Source organism: Ammospiza caudacuta, chromosome 7 (assembly GCF_027887145.1).
Source record: "Ammospiza caudacuta isolate bAmmCau1 chromosome 7, bAmmCau1.pri, whole genome shotgun sequence".
Classification (NCBI taxonomy): Eukaryota; Metazoa; Chordata; class Aves; order Passeriformes; family Passerellidae; genus Ammospiza; species Ammospiza caudacuta.
The window spans coordinates 36,820,685-36,843,679 of record NC_080599.1 but is presented as its reverse complement, the minus strand read 5'-3'; the positions used below and the strand labels follow the sequence as shown (position 1 = coordinate 36,843,679).

General features: G+C 38.2%; 1 protein-coding gene across 1 annotated transcript in view; it reads left to right on the top strand.

The window, feature by feature from the left end:
- The window catches only part of MIGA1 (mitoguardin 1), a 35,521-nt gene extending 13,420 nt beyond the window's left edge, over positions 1-22,101 (top strand). Inside the window, exons 8-16 of the mRNA XM_058808226.1 lie at positions 8,672-8,772; positions 15,164-15,282; positions 15,465-15,537; positions 15,852-15,938; positions 16,062-16,160; positions 16,465-16,599; positions 17,753-17,806; positions 18,446-18,562; positions 18,904-22,101. Of these exons, the coding sequence (XP_058664209.1) occupies positions 8,672-8,772; positions 15,164-15,282; positions 15,465-15,537; positions 15,852-15,938; positions 16,062-16,160; positions 16,465-16,599; positions 17,753-17,806; positions 18,446-18,562; positions 18,904-19,122 (1,004 nt within the window). The 3' untranslated portion in view covers positions 19,123-22,101. The remainder of the gene's footprint in view (positions 1-8,671; positions 8,773-15,163; positions 15,283-15,464; positions 15,538-15,851; positions 15,939-16,061; positions 16,161-16,464; positions 16,600-17,752; positions 17,807-18,445; positions 18,563-18,903) is intronic.
- The last annotated feature ends 894 nt before the right edge of the window (positions 22,102-22,995 follow it).

Sequence of the window (22,995 nt, the reverse complement as noted above, 5' to 3'; positions counted from 1 at the left end):
ATACCCAAAAGCTAAGAACTTTTCTTAATGAATGTGTCTACTATGTTTAAATCTTGCTGCTCTTTAAGTGGAAAACTCTGACCCATCAAGGTGGCATAAAAGATTGTGGTATATCCACACAGCACAGTCTTCAAGAATTGCTGTTAAATTATTATCTAACACTAGCCATGCCCCATCACTACAGCTCTGCACATTTATTTGCCAAGCATTTACTTTGGAGTGTGATTTTTTTTTTTAATTGTTTACCCTATACCTGGAAGGCTCAAGTAGCTTGTGTAAGCATTTCATTCCTAATGGCCTTTTAATATCTTACAATTTTCTTAAACTTCTGTTTCAGCTTGAATGCTTCAAAGTTGAAATTATGTGGGAGTGAATTTATTTTTGTGGCAAGTTATAGCAAAAGTGAACAGTAACAATGGAGGGAGTAACATTTATTATTTATGTGTTATTTTTCTCTCATGCTTCTATTTGTGCAGTAATTGCTAAAACTCTTAGAAAAAGTAACTGGGTTTGAGATGTGTCTGATTTCCCTTTTGATGGTTCAAACTACAGGGTGTTTTTAAAATAAATTACTGTCTCTAATTCTCTGTGAGCTCTCTGGACTGTGCGCATGTCCCACCTTACCTAATAATCCAGTTTTGTAGCAAAGAGCTGTGGTGTAACTGATTCAAGAGCACATGTCGATCACACCAGGCTTTATTCTCTCTCCTGCTATTTAAAGCTGCCCTTGTTCTACATGGAGAAAGGCTGTGAGTATTTAAAGGTAAATGTATGCATATTTCCACATGGCTTGGCACTGATTAGCAGCTGCTCAAACAGATGCAGTTAAAGTTGCTGTCTAGTTAATGTATTAGTTATCTGTGGTAAACCAGAGTAAGGGAAAATAAAGCAAGGCTTGAATAATAATGTACATAGCTTAGGTGATTGGCAATGGTCAGGTTGCTTTAATAATTACTTGCATTATGATTCAAGCATTAATATGTCGTTACCACTGCATTTGGCAACCTTATAGTGTTATTAATTTGGTTTTTTAGTTTAAGTTTGATAATTTGTCTTATTTAGTAAACTAAAGATTCAGAACTCTACATAGAGTACAGCCTTATAGGGATTCTTATCTCACTCTTTCCCATTGTTGGGGACAAGTGGAATACAAGTAGGTCCCAGTCAGTGGGGCACTCCAGATATTCTTTAAGTCTTATTGCTTAAAGTTAAGCATGTGTCTTAGAAATTTTAAGTTGTCAAACCATGTCTGTGTGCAGCTGGGTTTGCAGAAGCCAGTCACATTCCTGAGCAGTGTCACTGGAGTCTGCAGTGTTCTGTTAAATAGTTCTGCCCTGAAATTGAAGGGAAGACTGAGATTATTAGGCTGTTCTTACAGAGTTTTTCTGTGTCAAACATTCTGAATACAGTCTGAGCCCAAAACACACATGTATGCCTGTATCTTTTGGTGTTTATTTCATTGAGGATCACCACCTGTATAGCTGGTTCTGTCTTTGTTTGATAATTCAGGGATGAGAAGGTATCAGATTCTTCTGATACTGTCTTCATAAGTGGAATTATCAACTGCTGGGCAGCATATGTTTATTTTAATGGAAGAACAAATGAATGTGTGGGTTTTCCTTTTGTCAGGCTGTCTTTCTTGCTTTGAAATATCAGCATCCCTATGGCATGATGTACTGGCCAAAGAAAAACCTTCCCAGAAATCTTAGTTTGACAAGACCATCTTGGATGGTCCCATACTCTTATGCTGTGTCCAGAAAAGTAGGTTTTGTGCCAGAATACTGCAATGTTTGCTCTTTTGGGTTTCATATAACATGTTAAGAAACTGATTTGAAAAAGAAAGGAAATTGAAGAAACAGTTAGAAACACAACAGGTTTCAGGAGCTGAGTAACAGTTGCTGCTTATTATTGTCCCTTTCCATCACTATGTGTGGTAATATCTCTCTTTGAAGAAATGTGTGGTGGGAAAGGCAAGAAAGGGGCAATGAGAATTGCCTTGGAAAAAAGGAAGGGATAACATTGGTAAAGCACTGGTGCAAACATCCTGCTTTTAAGTACCCACTGACTCACAGGTGTGGAAGATTGAGACCAAAGGGAGAAATTCACTTTTGAGATTCCTCTGTCAGTCTGGTGAGAAGATCTTTCTACCTAACCTGGTTATGCAGGCCTCTGGCATAGGAAAGGTACTGAAGGTAGTAATTGCTAGATGTGGAAGCCTGAAAGTTAACCTTGTGCTTCCTTTTTCTCTAAATGTGGCATTGTATCTTCAATCTGCTCTGCATCCCTATGAGTTAATGTACTGTCACACTGAATGGGGTTGAACAGACCATCCCATTGTCACTAGAAGGTGGCTTGACAAAAATAGCAGTAGGTTGCACTTGGCTGGGAGAAGTGAAGAGCTTAGAAAAGGCAGTGACATTTAAATCTGATGACTGAGGTGTCTGGCAGGCTCCACAGGGCTGTGCTGTAAAGCCTGGGGCCTCAAAGTCTCAGCTTTGAAATAAGCAGTGCTGGAATTCAAACTGGTCTTTGCTGTGGACAGCAGAGATGTGGTGCTTTCTGAGCTGCAGGAGAATGGAGTGAAGAGCAGTGACAACTTTGTGCTGCACATCCACCCAAACAGACTCTGTCTGGATTAGACAGCTGAGCAAATTCACTCGGTTGCCAGATCTTTTCTCTCAAATCAAATCAAAGTACAGAAGCTGTTACCTAAACTACTGGAGTTGGAAACAGCAGAGTGCTCAGAAGCAAAACTTTTCTATAAAGAATAGGGATTGAAACCTTAAAATCGGGGAAGATATTTAGGTTCAGAGTAAAGAAATTGTGAAAAACTGTAACCCTTTGTAAGTGTAGAACCATATAATGTACAGTGTTTGCATTTTCAGTGAAATGAAAGGCTGTGTGATAGGGAAAGACCTCTCAGTGACATGTAGTTTACACAAGACACATGTCTCAAATCTGCTTCAGGATCATATGTCTGCAAAGTAGAGAGTCAGAGAGGTAAATCAGAGAGAAAAACGCATGCATACATCTATTTTATGTTTACTAAGCTGATTTCTCAGCTGTCAGCACACATGATTTGTTAATTCAGGGTATAAAATACATATCAGATGCTGCTTTGTTTTCTTAAAATTCAGATTTCGGCAATGTAGCACCACGTGTGTTTACTCTGCCTCTTCCTTGAGATCATAGAGTTTCTCATGATGAGGTCTTTCCATTTTGAAATGTTGGTTTTACAATAAATCTGCTATGATGATTCAGACACAGCTTTCACAAGCCATATTCTCTATAATAAAACTATATTTTTAGCCATTTGGTATTTTCTTTGCTTAAAAAAATAACTGTCAGAAAATATTCCAACTCTGTTATCAAATTTATGGAAGAATGCTTTAGCAGATTTAAATCTTGAAAGGATCATTTTATTTATCACCATTCCAGAATATCAAATTTATATAGTATTTCCTAATACTTTTCTCTAATTTGATGTACCTGTGTGCATGGATTATGGGAAATAAATTGAACTTACATTCCTTTCTCAGGTACACTTGATTTTTACATGAAGAGACTAAAATTATTACACATGTAACTTTGTGCTGTTTATTTACCTTTGCAGAATGAGAGCAGTAGGATATAAGAGCAGTAGCCATGTTGTTTTGCTTTATACACCATTAAATGTGGTATTCTGCAGGTAATATAACTTTATGGACAAAGTCAGCATCTTAAATGTCTGAAAATAGTCAAAGTATTATCAACATCACAGAAATTGTTATTATTTCTTTCCAAAGTATTTGGAAAATCTCTTGAAGATTATGAGATTATTTTAGGCAAATTGTATCTTTTTCCACATGACAAATATTGCAAATCAGTGCATCACAGTTTTCAGGTGCATTTTATTGCTTATGTATGTAAACTGAATGGATTGTACTATTAAATTTTTATAAGCATTCTCTACGTATGAAGAATATATTACTGTCATCTATACATGTGCTTTTAATTCAGCTTTTAGTCAACTGTACTACTTTTGTCTTAATAACATCCAAGTGATACAGAACACAGTGACTTTGCATAATTATCATTATGCAAAACCCAAGAACAACATCTTGGGTTTTGCATAATGATAATTAGGTGAGAACCCAGTGTCTTGGAAAATTGACCTTTTCATACCTGTGTGAGTGTGTTTTAAGTAGAAGGCTTTTATGTGAACCCTGAATATTATAGTTGTGCTTGGAAATAATTATGAAAGTTCTGTTAAGTCGACTTTTTCCAAGGAAGTAAGATTTGGCTCTCTATTCACCCATAAGCAGAAGATAATTCCCTGCATGGAAACCACTGAGGTTTCTGTTAAGGATGCATTTGAAGGCTCAGCAGTAGCCCCAGCCACAGCTTACCTTGACAAAGGTCTGAGAGTTCTAGGAGGAGGGTGAAGTTGCAAACACTGAGTGTCTGATGCTCTCCTGTGCTCTTCCCCTCTAGGCAGCTTTGGCTGCTGAGTTCTGGCCTCACCCTGGTGAGCAGAAGCTCAGAGTTAGAAGAGGGTCCTGCTGGAGGTGTGAGCACCCACTGAGAGCCAGGCTGGAGTATCTTCTGTGGCTTGGTGGGCATGGAAAGAGTGTGGCTTTGTTTCCTAAAGGAATCTGGCACTTCAGTTTGCATCAGAGCAGTAGCAACAAAGAACCATGAGACATGTTGAACTTTGATACATGCTGATGTACTGGTAGAGTGCAAGATCTGGGGAGATATTTTTAAAATACCCTGACCTGAAATATATTTTCATGCTGAAGTCACTAACAGCTTTGGTTTCATGTGGTTAGATGAGGTGCCTCCAGCTCCCCCAGATATTTGTGTTACTGGAGAATGTAAACACATACTGCAACAGCAGACCCACAGTGTGGGTACCCTGCTCCAATATTGGCTTGCTTTTTGAATTTGTGGCTGTAGGACCCAGTCATCAGAAGGGGGCACCTGAAGGCTGGGATTGTTTTCTTTTTATAAATATGACATGATGTAAAATTCGCTGTTTTCTGGGTGCATCCTCTAAGACTTCATGTAATGCTTTAGCAGCTACTTGGTAGAAGTGATAATCAGCACTCTCAGAGTTATGAACTATTTATAAAGGTAAATAAAGCTGCTTTTGGATGTTTCAGCAAGGGGTGACAAACCACTGTGCCACTTGTGATTAGCTAGAAGACTGTGGCACACTCTCATGGAACTGAACTGATTCATGCTGCTGTCTGAACTGGATTATTGTAATTCCTTTCACTGGACAGGAAGGCACATACAGAAGGGCTCTGAGCACACAACGTGGGCTGGCAGAACACTGGGCCCCTGCTGCTCTGAGGGTGCCATGACTTTTCATAAGTGGTTCCTTTGCAAGGTTTTTTCCTCTTCAGACTCTATAAAGTTTCTACTTTCTCATCTTGCTTTTCTGCTTGTGATGTTTTAACTGCACTGATTTTCCACTGAAGTGGGAGGGCTGGGCAGAATGGGGAACCATGACTTTAATGGTGGTACTTGGAACTAAAATCTGTAACTCCCAGTGAGTTCTTTACTAGTGGGTAAGTGCTTTCCTTTTTTAAATGTGTCAGCTAAGTGCCAAACTCACTTGTGAACTTCCTGCCATGTTTCATTCAGGGTTGGCAGGAAGATAACATGGAAACGGTTTTCAGAGTTTTAAAACGTTATGTGAAGGTGAATGCTTCCCAGTTAAATACTAAAAAGCTGATTTCTGTGCAGTTATGAAGGTCAGATTTTGCTCTGAGAGTTTAAGGGGTTGGCTCTGTGCTCTGTATTACCGTGAAAATGTACCAGCACAAAGACAAATAATTATTCTGGATTAGTATTTGTAAATAGATGTGAAAATAGCTTGGTTCTGGTCTCTTTTTTAAATCTTGTTTAGTTTTAAATAGATAGTTGTTTGCAAAACATAATAAAGCTAGGAGTAATTTCACAAGCTTTAGCAGTCCCCCATACTTTTCCATGTTTTTAACACTGTAATATAATTTAGGGACCATAGATACATTTTAAGGTGCTACAATCAAGAGCCATGATTGTAACATCTGACACTCTACTTCATCCCCTTTACAAATAGAAGTGAACCCAAAATAACTCCTTGGCTCCTCAAATAGGTGAAGTATATTTGAAGCTCACATACTTGCTAGTACTCCCCTCCTGAAGTTATTAGAGTCCATAAGAAGCACCGATGAGTGTGTGAGCAGTTGCAGGCGCTGGTGGGTGGGTTCCTCTTGCAGCTGTTCATTCCAGGAGTCTTTGTGCCACTGTCTCTTTTTTTTTCATGTTCTTGTGTCTAAGAATGTTCTGCTGGTACTTGCTTGGTATGTACTCCAGCTGTAAGTTAATTTTCACCCCAGTGAAATTCCATGGTGAATTTTCATAAGAGCGTGCTCCCTTCACAGCCTGGGTATTGATAAGCACCTGCTTGGCTAAGGATGTTTCAGGGTATTAGGGTGGTGCTGGCCTGAAAGCCAGAAATAGCTGACAAGGCTGTTTGGTTTTCTTTAGGGAGGCTGTGCTTTGTGTGCACATATCACTTGTCAAAGGTATTATTTCACTCAGCATTTCCAACCTTATTTTTAATCTTTTTCTTCCTCATAAAATGCGAATTTTGTGTCTGTTTCTGTAGCAGTGAGATTTTTTATTTTGAGTGAAAACACAGATACTCCATATTCAACTAATTAACATGTTAAAAGCATACTGGCTTGATGATAGTTTTAGGCCATATTAGAAAACTTGGAAGTATGACTTTTTCAACAAAGATAGATTAAATAAAAAATTTGTTAACTCTAGAGCTTCATTTAGTCTTTAACAGGCTGAGTACAAGATCTATGGAAGAACCCCTGATTCTGTGTTGTTCTGGGCTGTGATTCCTTCATTTGCACCAATTACTTTTTTAACATATGTGGAATACATTTTAGTTAAACAGCATTATTCCCATTTATATGTAATCAACCACATAACCCAGAGTTAAACTATTTAGAATCAGTGTGGGGATATGTTCTTATTATTGAGCTATAAACTCACATATAACAGTAAAAGCAGCTTAGGCAAAAGGAGAGGTTGAAAAAAGGAGAGCCAAAAAATCTGCAGTCAGTCTATAATGCTTGTACTCTCCTGGGTTTAACAGTATTATTGCAAGTGCAGCAAACTCTTTTGTGAAAAAGGGATATTAGAAAATCATCTAATGTAATATTAGAAGAGAATTAATGCAAATAGTGAGTTAGAAATAAGAAAGAAACGTCATGTTACCCATCCACTCTAAGCAGACCTCAAGCTAGTGCTTTACAAACCACAGTTTGCTTTTCTGTTCCAGCACTTCACATTTCAGAATGTGATTGTTTCTCGACCAACTTTTAAGCTCCAGTACTTTTCCTCTTGGTTTTAAGAGGTCAGAAGAAAGAAATAGTAAGAATGAGCTAAAAAAAATCAGACTGCATATGAATAGTGGTGAAGTCGTGATTGCAATTTGCCTAACTCGCTCTAGTAAAATCCTTGTCCAAACTCTGAATCATTTTTTCCCTCAGTGAATACTCCCAAGGACAGATATTTGTTCTGTGCAGGTTTTGAGCTGTCATTCCAAGTCCATAACTAATAAAACCATAACAACCACCAAAGTAATAGTTAAGTAATGTGGCTTTGTAGCATTTCAAGTGATGAGTAAACCGTCCCAGTAAATTGGCATTTGGCCACTCCGCTGTGTAATGGAGTTTTTAGTGAAGTATTGCCTTAGCAACAAGCCTGGATGACATTGGGTAGCTGGTTGCTGCTGACTCTTGGAGATAAAACAGGCTTTTAGGAACACATGTGTAATGTCTGAAGGTAAAGTAACCCGAAATAAATGTATCTACTCTACTGGGAATGTAGGATGGGTCACATCAAGCCAAAGCCTGACTTACCGACTTACAAATTTAATCCTTCTGTGAAAGTGTTTCTGTATGGTTAAAATGAAACCATCCCAGAAGTGCAAGAGTTGAAATCTGAGAATGAAGTAAAGCAGAACTGAGAGAAACTGTATTGCAGAAGATTCGAAGAAAAAATAACAGTTATTTTAAAGGCTTTAAGACTTCTTGTACTGTAGGAAATACTTCTGGATGTGTTATTTCAGTGATGAAGCTTTTTGAGGAAAGAGGATACAGTGAAGATTAAAAGCTTCACTTGCTCTCCAGAAGAACCAGCAAGTGAAAAAAGGCATGAAAATTAGAAAGTTAAGCAAATTCAAGTAAAACTAAAATGTGGTGGTGTTTTTTTTATTAATAAACTTTTATTTAGAAAAGTAAAAGTGGTGGCTAGGACATGGTGCAGTTACATAACACAGCCAAGTCAAAAACTTGACTGAGGATCTAGCTCAATGTAGCAAAGTAATATCATAATATAAAGAGATCATCAGTAGTCTATAAAAGAAAGGCCAAAACCTTGGCCAAGTCTTTTTGTCTTCTTCCAGTTCATTGTGGATGATATTTGAAAATCCACTTTAAAGGCAGAAAAGAGAGAGTCACATTTATATATGTTAGTGGGTCATAAAAGAATTTACCCTTACAGTAGTATAATGTTGTGCCTTCCAAAAGAAATACTGTGTTAAAGTACAGATGAAACACGTTTTCAAGATGTAAATGGAATTTTCTGATTGTCTAATAAACTTTTTTTTTTAATTTTAAAGATAAAAATACAGACATTACTGTAAAGGATAATGGGGATGATTTCTGCCTTCGAGATACATTAAGCATTGCATCCACGGATTCCTTTGTTTCCACAGCTGAGGTAAGACTCTTAAAGATTGCTTTTTTAAAGATTTATTGATCTATTTCAACAGTGAACAGAAGAATCCTTATTTTTTGCTAATCATTGTAAGCAAAAATATATTTCTCTTGTGGGGAAAATAGAGCTTTTCCAGGCTTCATTGGACCCAGTTGTTTTGGGTTTATTTTTGTGTACTGACATAATGCATCCCCAACTCCTAAACAGAAGTTGCTTTTGAAAAACAGATCACATTTTCATGAGTGAAGAAGCAGTCAGTTGAGGCTATAGTAGTTCCTTTCACCATGATTTATATTTTTCTGTTCTTTTTTCCTATTGCTTTACCATACTATAAAGATGTATGAAGAAGGCTTTGTGTTGTTTAGACCTGGAGGAGTTTTTTTTGGGAGAAAATTGTAAGAAGTTGACAGCTACCTGTGTTAGCACACTCCATGCACAATATGAGGGCAGCAGGTTGAGCTGTTGCTCTGTTGTTGCATGTGATGAAATGACTTAGCAGGAACCAGAGGTCTGAGGCTGCTCTGGGGCCCTGGGCCGAGCTGGGGGAGCTTGTGTGGCCCTGTGGGTGTGCAGGGACCCCCCAGCTCCCTGCAGCCACCACGGGAAGGGACCTTGGGCTGGCAGTGACAGTCCCTGGAGGTGCAGTGGGGCTGCAGGGACTGGCCACACTGGGAGGCTTCCTTGGCAACGTAAAGTACCTGATCTAACTCACTGTAATCCTGTGGGACAAGAGCACAAAGGACACGTGGTAATCTCTGGGTAACAGCCTGTTAGCTGGAGTCTGCCACAGCTCCCTTGAGGTGTTTGAAAGAGACTCATGAGCAGTGACACACTTAGTTGAATGAGGAATATCTCCTTCTGTAGTATCTGAGGAGCTGCAGTGATATTGAATAGCACTGTTCTCCAAAAACCAGGAGAGGCAGCTGGCCTCAGAAGATCATTTTGTGATAGATATTGCTCTCCTATACACACCACAACTAAGCTACTGAAGTCAGTTGCAAAAAGAAAGAATTGCACACACATTCTTTGCAGTTGTTTTGACTGTCTCTTATGGGGCTTGTTTTTCCATAACACAGTTACCTTGATTTAGTAATTCACATTAAATAGTGATTTCCTTGATTTAGTAACTCACATTGAGTTGTGGTGCCCAACATTCCTAACAAGGACTGTATCCATAGACACTGGTTTCTCTTTGCTGTAATTTGGACACCACCACAATTCAAGCTTGCTTCAGCTCTACCAGCTCATGAGAGGAGCTGTAAACCATTGTAGTTTGTACATTTTGTATCTGGTTTGTTTTTGGGGGATTTTTTCACATGAACTTTCATAATGCTTTTGCAAGTATGTGAGGATGGGAACAACCCCTTATGCTTATTTGTGCTGCTTGGCTTTAAAGAAAGGGAAAACCAAGCAAACAGAAACCCCAGGATGTATCAGTGGAATCATCATCCTCTCCTAAAGCTATATTGTCCCAGTGTCTGCAAAAAAAACCATTGGAACCAAAATTGGACATGTAATTGTCTTCAAGTATCCTGAAAATATTCTCCACATTTTGATACATCAAAGCCACTTCTGTCAACTTGTTCTTCCAGGATAAAGTTATGAAGATTCTCTCATCCTTTCCAGCTGTTCTAACCTTTGCCAATAGAACAAATTCACTTTTCTCAGATTTTATTGAAGAATCTAGTGAAGTTCTTAGGTGACAGAAGTCCTGAAGATTAATAGAACATGAGCAACTTGCAGTTTGGTGTTTGAGCCAGAGCACCATCAGTGTTCTGGGTTAAATGGGAGCCACTGGGCCTAAACTAGAGGGTCAGCTAGCTCGGGAGTTGTAGCTACAGGGCATCGTTGTGTGGTGCAAAAAAAGAGCTGTGAATTGGTGTTCTGGTACAAAACCTCTGCTACCTTGATTTATTATTTTGTCCATCCTCAGGAGGGTGTGTGGTGGAGAAATGCTTCACATTATGGCAATGAGAAGGAGCAGCAGCAACTTCCCAGTGTATTCAGCTGTTAGCAGAGAGCAGTAATTGCTTTGATTTAACAGAATTACAATTGACATACCAAATTCTTTTATTCTAGACATGATGACAAGTAGCTTCCTCTTGCTTATCTACTTCTTAATTTTTTTTCTTGCACTAGGGAAACAGTGGAATGTTTTAATTTAGGCTAAGTGGTCTGGGGCTTTTCCATCTTCAGATTTGTCTCACCTAAGGGCCAAATAAGGCAGTTCCTTCATCATAAGCTCCCTGATTGCAGTTACAATAGCAGTAACTGTCCTAAACTCCATGTCTTGATTGAAGTGTTTAGCAACATTTTTAAATCTTTCATAGGTGTGATTATGCCCTACTGGAATTAATAATTTCACCTTCCAGGAAATTAGAACGTGGCACCATTTTTTGTGGCCTCATCATGCTGCAAGCTCTGTTGACAGTTCCTTGGCTTCCTTCTACACTGTATCCTGTCCCAAGGAGCAGGACTAAGTATTTTGTGTGACTCTGATTTTGGAGACTGGAAACTGTGTTCATGTTTCAGCACTGACACAGTCAGTCAGATTTAGCTCCCTGCCCTGCAGGAGAGAGAACATAAATGAAACAAGACACAGATAGATGCTTGAATGGAAATTGATAGGGATACTGCTCAGGAGGCAACAGGAATGTCGTGCTGTTATATTAGAACAAAATATAGGAAAGAGCTGTACAAAACTGGGACAGTTTGGCAGGGCTTGCGTCACGTGCCCTTTTGATGAGCTCTACAGATAGCAGGAGGGTGAGCCAAAACTTCATCTGGCTGTGGCTGGTGATCAAGAGGGTGCTGAGGGTCACTTATTTGGTGATTTGTCATACAGAGTTGTGCCTGTCTGGCAGCTACAATATACACAGGTGCCTGAATCTTTGTAGAGACAATTTAGACACAGTTGCCCTCCCCATGACCAGACAGGCTTCTAGTCTTAAACACACTTAGGCTCTAGAAGCATTGCAGAATGGGTGGTAAGCACAACTATTGCCCTAATTAAGTTATTAATAACACTTGTGTGATAAATAGTGGTATTTTCTTCCCCATTTGAGCCTGGCTGCCTTCAGCTTGTGTTGATGAGGGTTAGTATGCTTTTCATAGTCTTGCTTTCCCATCTACTGTGACCAAAATAGCTGCCACCTTTGGCAACAATGCAGCAGTGAGTGTGCCAGATAAAGGCCTCTGCCCTCTCTTTCCTGGCTTCTTTTCCATCTTCCTAACAGAACCTCTCTCCTGCTCTCCCTGACAGTGAGCTTTGTTGCTGCTTCTTCATTGTCAGTGCACATGCATTTATCATGTCTAATTTTTGTGTTTTGACTAGTACTGAATCTGTAGGTCTATTATCAAATAAACTTTGCTTTCCTTAGTCCAAAGCTTGGGAGATTTTTTAGACTTGTGAATAAAGCCTTTGCTGCTTTTTATCAGTAACAGCCTTCCTGTTTTCTTCCAGACCTTAGGTGGAACACATCACTTCATCATTTCAATTTATTAAAATGCCATCTCAAAGGTTTTTGTTACTAATCACCATCACATCTTCCAACTCCCCAGATATGTTTCACTTTCATTCTGCAGCTACTTACATTTTTTGAGGAAATCTTTTCTCTGAATGTCTTTATATTTTAAAGAGATTATCATCAGCTTTTTTAATATATGGCAAACATAATTTCTCAGAATGTAAGGAATGCTGAATGTGCCAGTAAAGTGACCTCTCTATTAGGGGAAGCAAGCAAGAATTCCTGAAAGGTCTAGCATTGTTTATTTTTGTTACATTCATGTAGGTGGTTATTTTAGTAGTCAACAAGGTCTTGATGCACAGCTGAGAATTTTTTCTATTTATTAAGAAACAACTTGTGAGGGGCAAATGAGAGTACTGAGCCTGTTCCTTAAACCAAAGCAGTCAGAGCATCCCAGACCTAAAAATGATTGCAAGTGGCAAAGGTTGGATGCTTTAGAGCAATGATTTCAGCATCTCCTTACTGCAGATACAGCCCTAAAGCTGAAGTTCCAGAGAAAACTGATGGGCATCTGAACCGTGTCCATGTTGGAATCCTCAGAGGCTGCTCTGCAGCACAGCAGAGCTGGTTAGACACAAGTTAGAACTACAAGCTTTGGAGTTTTGAAGGATGTGTTATTTTGATGTAATGATCTTAGGGCAGGCCATCAGAAATGTCCTTTTGGTGGTCACCAACAGGTCTCTCTTTCTGAAGCCTTGAATGGATACAAGCAAAGCCTTACAAGATGAGATTGCTGCTCTAGTGTCAGTCATCTTCTATCTCTTCTATGTCTGCATTTTCATTTTCTTCTCCATGTACCTCCTGACACTGAGGAAGAAGCAGACACTTGGGGCTGGCACATCCAGTGCACCATCACAAGCCTCTGTGTTCCTGGCTGCTGCCAGCACTGGGGGTAGCTGTGACACAGCTCCTTGTCATCCCTGGAGGGGTGTAAGGAGCCTCAGAGTGGCAGTGGCTGTGTGTGCACAGAGGTGGCCACTACAGAATGGCAGGAAGGGACTCTGGGAGCTTTCAAGTGTCCAGCTTGCTTGTGATGCCAAGATGTTGGATGCTGGAGCTTTCTGGGAACTTGTGGTTAGTACCAAAGCCCTGGTGAGGAGAGTTATGTGGTGCTTAGGGGTACACAGTGAGGTAAAATCAGGTACCTCAATAAATATCATGAGCACATGCCAGTTGATACAAGGCACTTACAGTGAGCCATCTAACTGAAAACCAGCCCCTCTGCCCACCTTATCCTCAAAGGCAGCAAGTCCTCAGAGACTTCTGCAATGAAGAGTTCATTTTCCTTTTGATGCCATCTTGGGAGGTGCTTGTCTAGAAAATGTTGTGTGCTCTGAATCCTGTTAAATATTGAATATAATTTGTGAATTTTCCTAGTAGCTGAACTCTTCTACAATAGAAATGTGGATGTATCTTTACAAATCATCTCTAATGAGTTTTACTTTAAGCAGGATGTTTATATAGGCAAGCATTCACCTTATTTAATCTCAAAGAATGTCCCCTACTGGTTGCAAGATCATTTTAAGCATAATAATCTGTGTTACATCTCTATATTGTTACATCTATATACTTTATATGTTTACATATAAAATAGTGATATAGCAATATATTTCTAAATACTAGAAAGCATCAAAAGAAAATTTATAATGTCTCCATGAGCATTAATGGTGCAACTTCAGAGCCTGTCTAGATCACCTTTTCTAGTTAAACATTTAATTTCTGGTTTACTGTTTGTTTTTTCTCCCCTTCACTTTTTATGTGCCAAGAGAAGTCAGTGGTAGAGGAATTTGCTCCCCCTTTCAAAATATTATTTGTTGGAATTAATCTGTAATTAAAATCATCTTCTCTGGGGAGGAACAGTAGACCTTTCTCTCATGATATTTTATTTCATCTGGTAGCCTGAGAGGAATTGTTGTTTTCTTTTAAAAAAAAGCTAAATATAATCAAGGGCCTCACCCAATTCCCATGTATCAGTTCCTGTGCTAATCTGTGACCTCGAAGGCCAGAAACACAGAAACCTAGAAACACAGGTTTGTTTGCCTCATGCAGGATATTGAAAAAAAAAAAAGGTAGAATTAGTTTTCTGGTCATTAAGTAAACTGAATTATGTGTAAACATCAGATTTTGGTTTTATTATTAATAATATAATGTAATCTTTATAGTGAAATTGTAGCTAGACATTGTTTTGTGGGTTGAACATGATACCCTGTAAACAGGAGTTTTCTGTATTATTTTTGTGCTTTGATTTATGGATCTGCTTTTTTTCTTTCTCTAAAAATGTCTACAAGTTCATGTTTATTTCTATGTTAACCATAGAATTAACACTGTCAATAATGAAAACCATTTAGGGAGCCTGTAGTATAAAGCACTGAATATTCGTGTTTCATACAGTATGTTTGGTAACTGGGAGTCTTATTTACCAGTGAGACTAAAACAGAGGTGGAAGGATGTTACTATTTCCAGCTTCCTAAGGAATTGTATGGTGCAAGCATTCTGTACTTCATGTCCTGGCAATTATTTTCTTTTAACAGCTTTGAGACCCATTATGGTATCATTTATTTTAACTAGACAATTCAAAAACTTAACTATACAAATGAAATACAAAAGTAAGATGCTTTTATTTCATTAATTAAAGGTTTTGAAACTTGAAACTGTAGCTTTCAGATTTTAGGAGTTACTAAGTTAAGTCTTATGACCTGGTGTATATGTTCTGTTCACTTGTTAATTGTTACCCCTGTATTTTAAGCAGATGCAGTAAAGGATGCATCTTTCATTAGAACATTAGGAAAACTTCTTTAATTTGTTTTATCTTCACAAAAATTATATCAGCAAGCTCTTTAGTGAACTTCCAAAACATGTTGTTTCAGCTTTCAGAGCACAGAGAGATTCGTAGCACGTATGGTCTGGATTCCCTTTGCCACTGCCCCCTGTATGAAGAAGCCATGCACTTAGCAGAAGAAGGCAAAATTTATTCACGGGTGTTAAGGTATTGATTTTTGTCTATTTAAGTATTTCCAGGAAAAGCAAGAATTAAAGTTTAATATTCTGTCTAGAAATCACTTTTTAGAAGTTACTTGTACTAGGTATTTTTTCTAGCAATTAGATTTAGATAGATATTCTTGTGCTGCTTTTTTTTAATAGTCTCTGAAAACTTTTCTATTTGCACAGGACTGAAATGTTTGAATGTCTAGGAGACAGTGACTTCCTTGCTAAGCTTCATTGTATTCGACAAGCTTTTCAGGTAAACTGGAAGGAGTGATTTGTCTGTCTTGTGCATGGCATTGAAACTGACTGTTAGTCTTTGTACAAGCATTTTTATAATGTAATCTGTATTTAAATATTTTCTTGTTGCTTTTACGTTTTTATCATTCTAAAATGAGATGTATTTGCAGAGGAGTCCAGATTTTATGATTAGCTTTGTAACCTTTGCACCCAAGGCTTATTAGGAACTTGTTAACTATACTAAAGGTGATAATTAAAATTGATTGAAATGTTTAAGGTCATTTGGTATAACCTGTGAATGAACCTGTCTATATTTTCTGAACCTTTTTCTAGATCATTCTTTCAGAAACATCAAACAGAATATTTCTTGCTGAAAGTGGAAGAAAAATTTTGTCTGCTTTAATTGTGAAAGCACGAAAGGTAAAATCCCTTTTTTACCAATGTTTTGTTGTTTATGTAACTTCTACCTGAATTCACTGTCCAGGGGAAATCAACCATATCTCTTTTTACATTTGCTTGATACTCATTGCTTTTACTTTACAGAATCCAAAGAAATTTGAAGATGTCTTTGATGAAATGATATATTTTTTGGAGCAAACAGATCACTGGGATAATACTGAAATGGAACTTGCTGCTAGAGGAGTGAGTTGCATTTCTGAAAAGTGTTTTTACCCTTACTAATGCCATAGGATCTAAAAATAATTTTTTACAGTTCAGAATTGTGGGAAAGGCAACTCTTTATTGTTTATATTGCTGATTTAGAGAAATGGCATTCACCAGTTTAGTACCAGAAACTACCTTTTTTTAAACTTCTCCTTTACTGACAAAGTATTTTTAATATTCATTAAAAACAATTGCAAATCTGCAAATTACAATATGGTGCATGCTGAATTCCACTGCTGAAAGAGAAACTAGGTTACTTAGATCATGTTCTCATTTAATATAGGTGAAAAATCTGAATTTTTATGATGTTGTCCTGGACTTCATATTAATGGATTCATTTGAAGATTTAGAAAATCCACCAATATCTATACAGAATGTAGTAAATAACCGCTGGTTAAATTCCTCTTTTAAAGAAACTGTAAGTATTCATGTGTAATTATCTTAATTGATCTGTAGTACATTGCAGTGTACTGAGTATGTACCTGAGATCTTCCTCAAAAGAATTTAAAAGATTGTATTATCAGGTTTTTCATAATAGGAATTTAAAAGTTACAGGTTGGCCCAAAACAGAGAATGATTGAATGTGTTGGAGAAAATACTTAACCTTGTCCTTCCTGAATTTTAGAAGGGAAGTTTCTGTTAGCCACATCTTAGACATCAGGTCCAGGTTTTGGTTCATAGACAGAGATTTAGCAATAAGGGACAAGGAAACAAAAGTAAATTAATACAATCCAGGTATTCAGCTGTTGATTGCAATTAATGTTTTTTCATGTGTGGCTGTTTATTTGCCAGATAGATCTCATCCCTCTGTTAGAGACACAGGCTAGTGCCATGGTCAGCTGGTACAGAGACTACTGTCATTTCATCCATTTTCATCTGTACACTGCAAGTTTTCCTTTTAGTTTTCTTTTACAATTGAAATATTCCCTGTAGAGGAAAAGAATAAAGATAACATGTATATATTTTTGTAGTTTCATGGATACAGTGTGCTTTGTGTGTATTAAACTCTCTTTGCAGTACTGAGGGGAGTCGGATGAGGATAGTCAGAGGCTGGGAGGGGAAAAAGTCCAGTATTGATGTTGGTATATTGTATTTCACAGTCCATATTTGGACAAAGCTCCATAGCTGAATCTGAAGCTATTGCAAGAATGTTTTTGCTAAAGTGAAAAAGTACATTTCAATGTGTTCACATGCCACTTAATATCTAAAATAGTTACTGATGTCTGAGCACACATTTTAATATACAAGACTGGTCCTCACTTAAACCCAGTGAGTGTTGCTAACTGTGGTAGCTGTAAAATCAGTCAAGGATGCCAAATTACATTTGAATTGAACTAAGAAAAATGTTGCAAAGATGGATCTGGAATAGCAAGTATGAAGTACATATAAACTTGTTATTTATATCACCTGCTGTTTTATGGTTTGAAACTTTGTGTTGTCACAAGATTGAAACTGAAGAATATACATGTCCCTGAAATGTAGAATATAGAAATACAGTATTCTGCAGATGAGTTCTTTTGACATGGAAAATTATTTGAGGCTTGCTTTATTTTTTTTATTTTTACAATTAGGCTGTGGCTTCAAGTTGTTGGTCAGTACTGAAGCAAAAAAGACAGCAAATGAAGGTAAGCTGCCTCTCAAATTATATGGAACAAAGGTATTGATCATCTCCTAAAAATTTGAAGTTCTTTTTGTAGCTTTGGCAAAATAAATGAGTGATCAACCTTTAGTCCTGTAGACTTGTTAATTTAGACAAGAGGTTTGCCAGTTGCAGAAGTTTAGCTCCTGGGGCCCTAAAACCTATTTTTAGCAAAAAGCCTTAACTGAAAGGTTTTCCCAAACCTAGTTTAGGTTCTCTTGGTGGTGGTGTCAGTCACCTCTCTGACTTCCTGCCCCTCATGCAGATATCAGAGTTCTGCACACCCAGGTTGTGATTCTTGTATCTCACCTGCTTGTGCTGGGATTGTCAGCCCCAGCTCCCCCCACGATCCCGCAGCCAAATCCCATCCAGTCCTGCCCTGTTCCCTGCTTGAAGCACCAGGTTCCTCACCAGCACCAGGAATTCTGCTGCAGCCTCCCCTCAGCCCCTTCTGCATCCTGACCTCTCTGCGCAGTAGAACTCTGTGCCACAGCTCCACACATTTGGGGGATTTTATTAGACCAAGGCGGGAAGTGTTGGGCTTTTATGAAGACTTAATGCTGAACAATAGAGCTGTATACTAAATTTACTGTGTAACTTTTGTCTACAATTTTTACATCACTAGGTGCCTGATGGATTTTTTGCACATTTCTATGCTATATGTGAACATATCAGCCCTGTTTTGGCTTGGGGCTTTTTGGGCCCTAGAAATTCGCTGTATGATCTATGCTGCTTCTTCAAGGTTTGAAACTTTTTTTGATTACCACTTTTATTTATTTTTTTTTTAATCTTTCAGATTAAAATAAATTGAGATTTTATTTATTAGTATACATTTGCATTTTCCTAAGATTAAGGCTAACAGTAAGAAACCATAAGAAGCAAGTAAGTACTTTCATATGAACATTTTAAGCCTGGAACTGTTTTGCAAAGGCTGTTTTAGCACACTTCTCTCTCAGCACCAAAATAATACATAATTGGATGCTTTTTGGAAACATGTTAAAGAAAGAGCTGTTAGCATTGCATACTTTTTTTTTCCTTTTTGTAACTGAAAACAAGTTCTTCCTTTTTTTTCCCCCCCGCTAGGATCAAGTGCTTTTCTTCCTCAAAGACATTTTTGATTTTGAGAAGGTGAGGTACTCAACCATGGAGAGCCTGGCCGAGGACCTGACGCAGCTGCTGATGCGGCACACGGAGCTGCTGCTGGCCTACCTGGGGGCAGACTCCCTGAGGCACGTTGGGGCCTGTGTCAGTGGCCACAGGCCTGTCCTGACCACGGGGCTCCTGGAAGCAAAAGTACAGTAAGCTTCAATCCCTGGCACACGGCAGGGAGTGCACACAGATGTGCTCTTTTCCACCCTTTTCTACTGTGGCTGTTACTGAGCAAACATCTGGGAATGCATCGTGTTGCTAAGTATGGAAAAGGACTCAGGGAGGTTAAATGTACATCTGTGAAAAGAGCTGGGGAGTGTACTACTGTATATACCTAAATTAATTTTGCAGCTCAGCTGTCGCTGTATTTATATTTCATGTATCCCAAAGCTTTTTTCTGTAATATTCGGGTAAAGTTTATTTATGAAATACTGTACTTTTGCACAAATAATTCGTAAGTGAAGCTGATGGAGTTGTTTCCTTTAAAAGCTTATAGTACAAAATGTTCATTGCAGTCTCCACAGCATTAGGTGTCTAGATCTAGAAGGTGTTTTGACTGGGGTGTCTGCAGTCTCTGATTCATGTGACACGTGCAATAAAGTAATCACACGCACAGAACTGAACATGTTGCCCCTGCCCCAGAATTCCATTTGTGTGGGTGTCAGCAGCCATTTTGTACTACAGTGTGATGGAGCAGTGCAGGAAATGCAAGCACCATTTGGGCAGGAATGACTGCCAGTATGCAATTTTTACTTTATTTTTATTTAAAATATCTAAACATCACTAAGGTGTTTTAAAATACTTCTTTATATTTGAAAAGCTAGCTTCACCAATTAATTTAAAACTTTGTTGTTCTAAAACCATTACTACTCAATATGGTGGTAAATGAACCAATGTTAATCTCAGTTCATATGTAGCATTTCAAAATATATTTTTAATAAGTATGTATTATAAGATTTATTAATAATGAAACAGAATTGAAGGCAGTGTTTTATAATTTAATAATTTGTGTCTTCCTCCCTTCTTTGTGGGAAGTCAGGTGTCTGTTTAAGAGGAGATTTGTGCAATTGTGGCCATCTCTGTGCAGTGTAAAACTGTGGCTCAGGCCATGGAACCCTGAACTTCAGACAGGAGCACAGCACCTTCAGGAGGTATGAGGCACCTTGCAGCAATGGCTTTTCCTGTTCCAGAGGTGATTAATTATGATGATCTTTGAATTTCTGTCAACTGAAGCAATGCTTCACAGTTAGTTTAGGCTCTAAAACTGCTCTTCCATGCCTTTGCTACACAAAGCCAGCCCACAAGAATCTATCCCATGTCAAGAAATACAGAGTAATTCCAAATACTCAGATACTTGAGAAGCATGTTGTTAAAATCTAGGATATCAAAACAAACTTTGACTAGAAACATTTCGAATTTCATGTCAAACACAACCCAAAAGGATGCTATTCAAAATGAGGGCCTGTGTAATTCACAGATTTCACTGGAGCCAGCATTTTGCTCCTTTGTTGTACTCACTTGATAAATACAAAAAGCGATGAAAATGTGTCATATTACTTGTGTGAAATGCCAAATGATTATAGTTTATTTAACAAAAAAGAGTATACTCTATATGTAATAAACCAGAAATTCCAAATGCTATTCTTGGCCTATTTCCACTGTTTAACTTGCTGAGCTTGGCACCATCCTCCTTGCTGTATTTTTTTTTTTCTCATCAATGTGTCTTCAATAGAGGCATGTGAAGTTTTTTTCACCCACCTCACTTAAGTTTTGAGAAGATAAATATGTTTAAGCTATGTGCATTTTGGCAGCTTTTTGCAAGTTATGAAAGAAATTATATTTAACAATAAGGGTGTCTTGTTGGATTCAGAAATTGATAGGAATAGCTGGAAATAGAAGGAACAGAGTAAGTGTTCTGCATATTCTACAGCAAATGTATGACCTGTAGGTAACAGAGCAAAGTGTCTGCTGTGATTTGTCTGGTCTAATTAATTTGTATGAAGAAAACTATACCTTAAAATGTATCACAAAGAAACAGAAATGCACTTCTTTATGGAATTAGAGGTATATTGAGATTTTCGTATTATTTACAAAAAGCTCTTGAAGAAATGGAGTTGCAGATGAGATTATAAATATTTCCAGACACTTGGAAAAAAATTAAACCTGGAAACTTGGTCTTATGTCAAAAACAAAAGGATTGTTTTAAACAGAAGAATAAGAAAGGTCTAATCAAACACCCAACTATTTAGAAAATGGGGAGAATTTCATAATATCTGATTTCAGCATTTGTGTCCCTTTCAAACAGGAGCACTTCTGTGCACTCACAGAGCTCAAAAGTCCACAGAGTTGGAGTAGAAATTGAACCAATGAATTTCCCATACAAAATAAGAAATACAGGATTTGGTTGTTGTAAGATGCCACCAACAAACATTTGATTGAGAAACGGCAAAGAAACCAAAAAGGAAGGCAATAGAGAAACAGGGAAATGTCCAGGTACAGGTGGGAAGGCTTTTGATCTCCTCTGAGTCTTTTTCAATCTTTTTCTAAAAAATCTATTCTGAGTGTGTAACTCAGAGAGATGCCAGTTTCAGTGGGGGAAGGCTCTGTCCTTGCAGCACAGAACTGCAGTCAGCTCTCACAGCCTGCCCCTTGAGCTGGACACAGCATTTGTTGATAACCAGCCCTGTGGCTAAAGAATTCAGAAGTGCACCATCTCTGCAAACACAAGTGCCAGAGCTGCACCACAGCAGTGATAGCATGATGCAGTTCTACTCTAGTTAATTCATAATCAGACTCAGAATTTACTTTATAGTGTCTAAATTTAGGTAGTTTTGAATGATACTTTCCATCCTAATAAGAACAAACTAAATTTAAAAGCCATCCTCTTCTTCCATAATGGTACTCCTAAGATTAGAAATGTTGAATGCATTGGGATTATAAAGAATCAAATATTTATATCATTTGTAATTTAGTTGTAATAATAATTTTACTTTAATTGTGTTCTTAATGATTATTATTCTTCCTTTTTGTAGTGTTTGGTTTCTGTCAAAGTAAATGTGTCAAATCAAGTGTCAGTAAGAGTATTTGTGACCTTTCTATTGCCTAAATGAACTGCAGCTGTGTATATAAAATAAAATATTTCAGTGAAACAACTGTTGCTCATATAACTGTATCTGAAACTTAAATCTGAACAGTTCTTGAAATCTAATGCAAAATCATTTAATATGGGAGGAATTTTGATACCAGTTAGTCATCCTGAAATTGGAGTTTTCTGCCTGCAATCAACCAAGAACTATTAAAAATTTTATTATATAAATTAAAAAAATATTGTATGGGAGCAGCTTTTGGGCTGTCCACTTTCATTGTATACAGCTGTTGTGTTGTAACAGCCAAGCTGTTGTCTCTCCACTTGTTTTTAGGAGATCAATTTTTTCAGGCTTATTTCCAAGCCAAACTGCCGTACTGAGTTCCAGTTGTGGATTAAGACCTCCTTTATGGAGTAATGTAAATAATGAAATAGAGGACATAAAGAGTCTAACCCCTATTGCTATGGAAGGGCCATGTGGCCGTGCTTTGACCTGCCCAGATTTGTTTTGTGTGTTGCATGTTTATGTGTTCATCTGCTGACGGCGGGTGGGTCCCTGGCAGTCAGGAGCCCCCACGCCGCTCCTGTGCTTCAGAACGGGGGTGGCACTGGGGGAAAGTGCCTGCTCTGTCCTTCAAAAGGCAAACGCCTTTCGTGTCTGAGCTGTGACGGCCGTGCTTCAGATCTGCACAGCCTAAGGTCGTGTGCTTATTGTCCTAATGCTGATAACCCGGCTGGAAGTTGGGCTCCGGTCCGGCAGACACAATACCAGGGAGATAGGAAGAGGAAAGTTCTGCACTGGAAACCTTGCAGCTGAACATGTAGGAAAAAAGTCATCTTCAAGCAGGAAAAGGAATGTGCTCAGATGTAATAAAATCACGTTTCTGCCGCTGCTTTGTAAAGTTCCCAGCGACAGGCGCTGCTTTGAGCTACCGCGCTCT